The sequence below is a fragment of the Papilio machaon genome, chromosome 12, assembly GCF_912999745.1.
Source record: "Papilio machaon chromosome 12, ilPapMach1.1, whole genome shotgun sequence".
In the NCBI taxonomy this organism is placed as follows: Eukaryota; Metazoa; Arthropoda; class Insecta; order Lepidoptera; family Papilionidae; genus Papilio; species Papilio machaon.
In genome coordinates this window covers 4,174,832-4,185,142 of record NC_059997.1, presented here as the reverse complement: position 1 = coordinate 4,185,142, position 10,311 = coordinate 4,174,832, and the positions used below count along the sequence as shown (strand labels likewise).

The 10,311-nt window shown below is 34.7% G+C and overlaps 1 protein-coding gene across 1 annotated transcript; it reads right to left on the bottom strand.

Annotated features, from left to right (window-relative positions):
- Positions 1-1,168: 1,168 nt before the first annotated feature.
- Positions 1,169-8,843, bottom strand: LOC106708836 (ATP-dependent RNA helicase DBP2). Its single transcript, XM_014500401.2, has 8 exons — positions 8,730-8,843; positions 8,547-8,645; positions 5,912-7,352; positions 5,613-5,841; positions 5,375-5,533; positions 4,907-5,236; positions 4,675-4,827; positions 1,169-4,478 (listed from the first exon to the last, which is right to left on the bottom strand). The coding sequence occupies exons 2-8, from the start codon at positions 8,579-8,581 to the stop codon at positions 4,348-4,350; spliced, it is 2,478 nt and encodes an 825-aa protein (XP_014355887.2). The 5' UTR covers positions 8,582-8,645; positions 8,730-8,843; the 3' UTR covers positions 1,169-4,347.
- Between the last annotated feature and the right edge of the window lie 1,468 nt (positions 8,844-10,311).

The following is a 10,311-nucleotide window of genomic DNA, read 5'->3' as shown; positions in this document are numbered from 1 at the left end:
TAATATTGAAGAAAACACAATTTAATTGATAAAGTTACAGTTCACTTAATACAAATACACTCGATATTTAGTTGATTTTATCCCAAAGGAACACTATAGAACGATATTTTATGTTATTTTAACTAAGAACGCGAAAATGTATAATTTTATCAGTGACAGCTACGGCAGACATTGAGGATAAACTACTTTTTCAACATTTTGTTTCAACCGCCATCTATTATTATTCAATAGCAACAGTAAAACAACAACTCAAATATTAAGTAAAGTGTAAACAAACCACAAAACTATTTTCGCAATTGTTTAATTCACTGCCAACAGATGGCGCTTTTAGGTCAATTAAATAATTTTTCCTCGAAGCCTCTTCATTAAATTCAAGGCCTTATTCTAATTCAAATTTAAAATCTATATACGATGATACGCAGCAGTTCTAAAATTTGTCTGGTAAAAATGTTTTATGAGAAAATGTCAATCATAGACTTCCATGGACATCTACAATAACAGAGAACCGTAGATGCGTTTTATTATGGGATATACAGTCGAAGGATTTTAATCACAATTTACAGGTTTACTGACTTATCTAAAAAAAAGATATTTTAGATCTTGGATTTGCCAACACATTCAATCTCGGCAACGAAGTGGAAAAATTAGAACTTTATTTTACGTGAACGTTTTCAATTATATTATTGTGTTACAAGAGATCGGTATACATCGTCATTACCATAAATTGCTCCGTATTCGATACAAAAAAACCTTGACATTGAGAACAGCGCTGGCAAAGGATGAAAGGAATGCAGGGTAGGCGGGAGGAGCTTAGCTCGTGTGCGCATCGACTTACACAACTAACTTAGCTTCGTATATTATAGTTAGCTCACATAACTTTGGTCTGCAACAAGTATGAAAAACTACGTCAGCTATGAGAGCTAAACTTAGCTTTCGGTCTGCATCCCGCATAATGCTCAGTAGAGAAAAGTAAGAGATATCGTCCAACGCATGCGGCCTACGAGCCTAATGACTAAGGAAACTGCGCCTTCAAAGCCCACCCAATGCAAAGTTATGAGCTGCCAGTTTGTATGGCCCCGCACAATATCGAATATATTGGTTTTGTTCGTTTCCACCTATTCTATTAAAAAATTTAAGGATAAAAGGAATCAAAATGAAAAGCCATAAATAATTATACATTAATTTATTAATCGGAATTTAATACTGTATTACATAGAAGAAATGCACTTCTCAGAAACATTCAGAAGACTTCCCTTTGGGACAGTTTTATAACGAGCCCCTGCGCTCTCCATTTCTTTTATAATTGAATAAATATAAACTATGTACTTTATCGTTAATAGAATCAATATTTATGAAGATCTGCATTGCCACATACTTAAAAATCTATGTATATTTTTCACAAATTCCAATTTTAATAAAATAATTCTTGATATTCTGTGAAACCATGAACCTTTGAAAGTGAAATCAATTGTTAAATAAAATTTTGCAAATTAACAACAAATAATAATATAACTCTAACACAGTGTTTATACTGCTGCTGTCGCTGCCACTGTATTTGTCAACAACATTTTTCATCACATTAAATGAAAGAACAAATTCGAATGACTTTATCAAATTCTCTGGATCTCGGTGACCGCTTAGAAAGGGCATTTTGACACATATCCAACATAGTGAATAATAAATTTTGGAAAATAAACACACAGCACGAGAATGCTATCAATATAAATACAAACACCTTAATCCCATTCAGTCAAAGTGGAACATGTATAAAATATTCAATTAGAAATAATTATAATCAGTCTTGTTTAGAGAAAAGTTTTATCATAACGTATTGAAAAGACGTCTTGATATATTTACTATCACAATACAATATGTTAGATATGATGTCATTCCTTCCCTTGGACGTAACTAGTATATAAATCGCCTGCTACGCTACTTAGTGTTATTATCACAGTTGTTTAGTAGAGGTGGGTGCAGTACTTTGTACACAATACAGGAGCTACCTGCAAATCCGCGACCATACTTGACACGCTTGCCGATCTATACGTACGCAACTAACTAGGCCCGCTCGACAATGCCGTACGGGCGAGCCTGCATTGGAAAATCATCTTTGAGATGAGTCATGCACAAATACACATTCTTCCGCTTAATGTACATTAATAACGAAGCGAATCTCGCAAAGAGTTTGTTTAAGATGCGAGATTCATAAACACGGTGGTGGTCACTCCTGGCTCCGATCCGCCGCGACCCGTGGCTATTGCAAACCGCACCTGCGATGTGATCAAGCACGGGGCTCATAGATAATAACGTTTACGTCCCTCTGAACTGGTATAATTTAGTCACCTCGCGGCAAACAGAACTAAACTGAATAACAATAAAATATTAAATCTTACATCTATCATATTATATATCTGTGAACGACTTGCAAACTTTGTGTCACAAACATTCATGAAATTCGTTCAAATAGTCAAAAAATATATTTTTGTCTAGTGAAACATGTTCCGTGTACAAGAACTGTTCCTATGTATTATAACAATTGACCAACGCAACGACAGGTTATAGTAATGAAATATCACAGATTTTTACTCTTTGGACAGTAATGGGTTTCTAAATAAACAAACTCAAACCTTTGCCTACTTTGTACCGATTGACTATTTCTTCGTCATAGCCCTTAGAACCCCTTTACGTACAAAGAAACTCCAGTTATTAACTAGACGAATATGTGAAATTACATTATGTAAAAGTAATCGAAAAAACAAATATGAAGAAAACACTTATTTTGCTAAGAAAAGAAAATAACCATCGTTTGATTATTTATAATGCTCAAATTACTAATCTCCCTAAGTTAAATGCAATGTATTTACATTCTTGCTACATTTTTTTAGAACGGCAGAATCAATTTGTATAGCATTCAAGAACCAGCTGTTGTCCCAATGTCGAGAGTTGCACCGACGTAAGACTAAATACCCCTACACGTAATACTCAACTTTAAGATCTAATCGTAATAAAAATAACTTCGAAATCAGTGACTTGAAATGTCATTGACATCATATTTTTACGTAAGAAAAATATTCACAATTTTATCTGGCAATACAGATTTGTTGTTTATGAAATATATCAAAAGCATTTTTCAAATTTTTCTAATACTAACTTGTCCCATAACTTTCACTGGTAAAGATCTTTAACAATAAAATAATTTATATAAAATATATCTGCCATTTGAAAGCCCTCCTCCTACATTTTTATCTCATCTTCTACATGTTTCGTGCATTTCGTACATCATACAGACATTTAAAAACGAAAGGCACCCGGGGATTACACATAAGGGTACCCACATCGACTACTCTAACAAATATAATGATTAAAATCTAAGGTGGATGACAATTTGCTCCTTGAGATCCACCATCCTTACTCCCTTTGGCTCAATACTGTTGACCATCAAAGCAAACATTCAAAAGACTTACAGTAGCCTTTTACAGTTGAATATACGCGACGCGAATCCGATAAATAATACAACATTTTCAATAAATTTTGAATGTCAATATTAATCATAATATCTTTTAGTAAATTATAAGTGTATTCCAATGTTGAGAACTTACACCATTTAAAAAAATAAACATTTAACAATGTCAATCATAAATTAAACATTAAATATAACCGTATATGGTCAACAGTTGTGCCAAGTGTTAATAAATCTAACACACATAGTATACATATATTATTACTACAAATGGATCTGAAAGAAGAATGGGTAAAAGAAATCAACTTTTAGACACATAGCTCTTAAATTTTAAGTCAAGATAAATCAATCAAACCAAATTTGCTCTAGAAACTTTTAGGCATGACATTGGTTAGTTTTCATTCAGATCTATCGTGTAATAATCTAAAATTAAAGAAATAAAAAAAGAATCGAAAAAACGTCTTACACAGACAGACATCTTTTTAAAAGGGATGACCAATGTCAAGTAGGTAGACAGTTATTTATCTACATCAGGTAAATTAGAATAATTTTCTATAAAAGTTTTCGTAAAACATACAATTTTACTGAAATATTCATTATGTTTAGACATTTATAACTTTATATATAACATGACATCAAGATATTTTGAAAAGTGATTCACAACATCAATCATCCCAACTACTTACCTTAAATATGGTAATAATTTAGACATCGTAGAACTCGCTAAGTACATCCAAGTTTTAATTTTTGAAAACTTTAAGAGAGCTCATTTATTTAAAGGTTCTGAAAAAATATTTCTTTAAGGGACACGGTAATAACTCTGGAATATTACCAGCGGTTGGTAGTATATAAATGAAAATAGATATTAGTGCGTGTGTAGTGTAGAGTTACTGTTGTATGGGAGCTGCGTAGACGAGGGGTCCGGGCGGCAAGTGCGGGTAGGCCACTCCGGCGCCCACCGCCGCCTGGTAACCGCAAGGCCCGGCGCCACCGACGCCTCCGCCGTAGAACTTGCCACCTTTATTAACATTGACTTTAAAAAACGCTGACATCAAAGACAAAAATATTTTTAATTTAGGAATCTGACCAGAAAAAGAAAACTAGAACATTTGGCATGTTGATGTACTTGTGTAGCATAATAAATTTTTAATTATTTTAAGCCAAACGAGAAAAATGTGATGTTTAAAAATATCTATTAGAAATGTTTTACTAACCAAGCATATCCTGATGGTGCGGGTGCATTTGGGGATAATGAGCGGGAGTGGCGAAATGAGGTGGCGGTGATCCATATGATGAACCAGATCCACCGGATTTGTTTCCGTTGTTGGAGTTATTGTTGCGATATTGGGGCCCATTATTGCGGGTATCTAAAAATTTGGTAAATATAAGAAAAGCTAGTGAAAGGAAAAGTCATCCAACTGATAGTGTTGTATTAGCAGTACATACTTGTAAATTGACGCTGGCCATATCCATTTTGGTTGTTATAGTTGCCTTGGTATCCATTGGTGTATCCACCTTGGTAATTGCCCATCGACTCAAACACAGTGGGGCTGGGGAATGGTACCTGCTTTTGGTAGTTGTTCTGTCTATAACCTTGGTTGTTTTGGTTCTGGTTTGTGAAGCGAGGTGCTTGTTGGTTCTGGTTGCGAGCCTGATAATTATTTTGATTGTCTTCATTGTTAACATTAGCCATTTTGTTGTTCCACTGATTACTCTGTTGACGGGGCGAGCTAGATCCGCTGTTATTCTCTTTTCTTTGTTGCCAGCGATTGCGGCCTGGAAAAATAAATTTACAAATGTATATAAAACTTATACAATTTACTTTAAACTTGCAAATAACTTTTAAATATAATTACTACATTTCCACAATTAAAAATACATACATTAGAAATATGAAAAAAAAAATATGATTACCTGATCCACTGTTGTTATTTCTGGCCATATCATTGAGTTTAGCTGGAGGGTTTTGGCCAGTTTCACGCAGCACCGCTACCAGTCCGCGCGCTTGGCGAGCGTCGCCGCTTGTGAAGAATGTATACGCTGTCCCAGATTGCTGGCAGCGACCAGTACGTCCTGTTGAATTTAAAAAAAATAAAACAATTAATTAAAGGTAACAATTAGAAATTACATGTGAATATTGACAATTCATTACCTATTCTATGAATATAATCTTCCGATGAATTCGGGTAATCGAAATTCACAACAAATTTAACGTCTTCCACATCTAAGCCTCGTGCAGCCACGTCGGTGGCGATCAGGATGGTGGTGGCTCCGTTACGGAACTCCGTCAGTACGGCGTCGCGCTCTGGCTGCGACTTGTCTCCGTGGATCGCCAGAGCCTTATGGCCGTTGCGGCGCACAGCACGCGCAATATCATCCACCTTAAATAACACGTTTAATTAAAAAATAATAATAGCATAAAATAACATCAATTAATTTATTATAACATACCTTTTTCTTTGTTTCCACGAATACAATAACTTTGTTATCTTTTTCGGAAGAAATCTCTTTCAGAAGATTAGCAAGTTTCATCTCTTTTTCGTGTTCTTCACAAACTTCAACAATCTGTTTGATATTGTTATTAGCGGAAAGGTTTAATGAGCCGATATTCACCTTGATATAATCATTCAAGAAATCTTCAGCCAGAGCTTGGATCTCTTTGGGCCAGGTCGCAGACCACATCAAAACCTGACGGTCGGGCCTAATTTGCTCAATGATCTTACGAATCTGGGGTTCGAAACCCATGTCCAGCATTCTGTCAGCCTCATCCAGCACCAAATAGGTGCAGCGACGCAAATTAGTAGCCCCACGTTCAAGGAAATCGATCAAACGACCAGGAGTGGCAATGACAATTTCAACTCCCCTTTCCAAGTCTCTAGCCTGGGGTCCTTTTGGTGAACCTCCAAAAATGCAAGTATTACGGATGCAGCCATTAGCACTGTAAGCTTGAGCAACGGATTGAATTTGCTGTGCCAACTCCCGAGTGGGTGCTAATATGAGAGCAATGGGGCCATCACCACGTTGAATTCGTTGTTGATGAACAATGTGAACAGCAGCAGGAAGCATGTAAGCTAATGTTTTTCCGGAACCAGTAGAAGCAATGCCCACCATATCGCGACCAGATAAAGCAATCGGCCACCCTTGGGCCTGAATACCCGTTGGCTCTTCCCAACCTTGCTCTTTGATAGTTTCCAAAATATGTTCAGGGAAATTGCCCTCGTCAAACATCTGGTTAGGACGTGGCACATTGTTGCCACTAACAGTTATTTCTTTTGTAGCCCGGAACATCTGAACATCCTCTTCCGTGCGCCCTTCAACATTGACATGAGGCTTGTAGAAATCCTTCATGATCGGACCCAGTTTTGATAGGTCCCACATGGGCTTGACCAAGGCATCTCCAGGATGCTTAGCTTTCATGCTCTGAAGTTTACGTCCCTTAAATTCCATTGATTGTTGGTGGTTTTGTCCCATAGTAGGGCTATATGATTTTCGTTGACCATAGCCCTGTTGATTAGGGTTTCCTTGGTTGCCATTAAAACTCTTAGGGCCATAGTTGTTTTTCTGGAAACCCTGCTGCTTAGGTCCACCAAAATCATTTTGCCCATTGTAGAACTGGTTTCCTACTGGGCTTTTTTCACCATCATATTCATTCTTTTGTTGTTGATTGTTAAAATTATTTCTTGGTCTGTAGTCCTTGGGCCCTCCAAATTCATTTCCATTTTTCTGGTTGTTAAAATCATTTCTTACTCCATTAAAATCAGATCTTGGCCTAAAGTTCTTATTGCCCATATTTCTGGGATTAAAGTTTTTCGGCCCTCCAAAGTCAGGAACTCCACCATTATAATATGGCATTTTACCGAATTGTTCATTCTGGTCAAGTCGTGGTCTGAAACTAATCGCAGCAAATTCAAGATACTAAATCGTTACTAAAAGCAAGCCCAGCTTTCATCATTTTAATATTTGGAGGTATAAGGAATATAAAAAAAAAACATTAATACAGAGTAAATTTCACTTACAGATTTTAATTACTTAATGTAGGGTAGAATAACAAACATGTTTGAGAATTTTTAAGTATACTAGTTAGTATTCATCCATTACATGAAATTATCAGAATTGATCAGATTTTTGTTTGTTTAAAAATAGCTTTGCACTTCAATAATATGGAGACATTAACTTTCACTGTGTCAAAATTTCATATTCATAATTGCTTTCAATTTTTATATAATTATATTCATTGATGTTGTTGGTACATATTTATGTTATACTTATTGTGATAAAACAAAAAAAGTTTAAAAAACCCAAAAACTGCTCCCTTTTTTCTTCACAATTTTTTATAAACTAATATGTTGTTGTGTATAACTTATTAAATTTAAATATACCCCTCAAAAACTAATTGATAAAGTTAACTGTCCATGTTTTAAACAGATTTTTTAATATTCTCATTACAATGGATTACTTTGTACATTTCACAAAATTAATAGCCATTGTAGTCAGTCACAACTGACCTTGAACATATACCTCAAAGATAGTCCTAGCAGTTATTTATTATTCGTTGATTATACTTTTGAAGTCGCTATAGCCATTAAAAAAATAATCTTCGAAAGTAATTTAAAAAACAAAAGATTCGTTTAGAAGATATTACAAGTAATGAGAATGTATACATAACATGAATAATTAGACATTTGCTTTAAAATAATATACTTGATTAGCATTGAAAGCAAAATATTGTAATATAATGAGTATGCTACTTCTCAATGCTTCTGGAAAATCTAAGTATTGATTTTATCCGAATGTACAAGCATGCGCAGTAATGAGGTGATTTAACTGAGACAAATATCAAAGAAAAAATGAGAAAAAATTAGCCACAGTTAGTTATAATATCAGTTCAAGATGATTCATGATATTTCGGAGCCTGTTGTGTGAAATAAATGCAGCCATTAAGTATCAGCTGAGTGAAACTCATTTCACAAAATGGCGGCCCCCTTGTAACATTCAATCAATACCTTCTGCAACGTATGCGGCCATTTTGACATGGGTCTTACAAATTTATAATAGCGAAAAATGAAAAGTAAAGTAAATAACTTACATAGGATGTTGATTGTGGAATCCGTTGAACTGCATTTTGCCGTTTTTTCTGTAAAAGGTACGCGCTTACCTACGTGGTGGTAAACGCTTGAGTAAGTATCTGGAACATGATGATTGGTTAATCCTTACTTATTCAACTTAGGTATTATCTACTACTTAAAGAATTGAAAACAAAAACACTTACCTCTCAATTAAGAGAGAATTTGAAATATATTTTAATAAGTTTTCATAAAAGCCTACCGACTGACTCTGCGAACGAACAACTCGATAATGGAAAATGGAATCAATGATGGCTACCGGAACTGGATTGGGTTGCCATTATGACAAAGCTGTGCCAAATGGTAAGAATTGAAAGTTGAATCTGAAAATGATCTAATATTTTACAAGTCGTTGTCTATATTTTGCCTGTTTCCTTGTCAGGTTAGCTCAAAGATTTGTTTTAAGAACTAGTTTTTTTTTTATCCACTTCATTGAAATGTTCCGAATTTATTTTTCGCTTGTATACTCAAATTATTTTATGGTTTTGTGGGACATTATTCTAATACCAAGACTAACAATGTGTATTAATAAAAAATAATACCTGGTCTCCATTATGCCAGTAAGGTAGGATAATAGCACTGGCCTCGCATAGACTGTGTCAGCTCAATGTCGGTAGTTAATATTTACTTTAAGCCAGTTGTATGCCAGCGCTAATTTTGAGCGCTACTGTCCTCCTTTACTGACATAATGTTAACCCGTCATAATTTTTTAAACGAAATTATGGGTGGCTCATTTTAATAGATCACATTTGAACGTATTAAAAGCCAACAATGTAACATTGAAACAAATACCATTTATTTTTTGAACTGCAATTGCTTAAGATTTTTCGAATTTCGATGACATATTTATTGTAATCATGTCAAATGAACGGCGTTACAGTGTTACGTTACGTTAAAGGCTGTTATAAAAAATCAAACGAAACACAGATATTTTATAACAACTTATTTCGATTCAAATTTGTTTGAAGCCGGAATCGATTCATTTATTTGAATCGATGTTCCTAATCAGGTCCCTCACTATGAAGTTAAAATGGATAGATCCCAAATGTAACCTATTAAATTAGCCCACCTTTTTCTATTATTATATTTATTTTTATACGATTATCGGATATCGGACGTCCTCAATCCACTTCAAATTTCCATCTTTTCTTTAAAATAAAGGGTAGGGAAAGAAGTCTAAAATTAGGCCTAATTATACTGGTTGTTTGGCGTCTACCACTGTTGACAATGACATGATCCGCCTATTGCCTATTGCTCGATCGATGTTTTGGTAGAGGAAAAGTGTTGCAATATCAATGAAGATCGTGGCGCCCTCATGACAGGATTTTTACCTTTCATGGACAATCTTTAGTAGTTTTTAGATAGTTACACTATCAAAACTGTTTAAAACCAACCACCACACCTTTCTCACTCATATCTATTAATGGATAGGCAATTTCTCGGAAATGACAGTTTTTTGCTGCAATAAATTTTAAACGCGCCTGTTGAGGTTACATGAAAGTTGATTTTATCTGATCTATATAATTCTTAATTCTTAATCTGATTAATTCTTAATCTGAGGATTTTATCCATATTATTAGTTCGAATTCATATCACTGATATAAACCTCTACTATCAGCGCTAAAATAAGGAAAATCAAAAAGGCACAAAAATTTTGTCTTTTAACCAGTCTATTTGTAGAATCCGTGACCTTTCTATTTCTGATTCTCTTTTTCTTTGACCAATCTC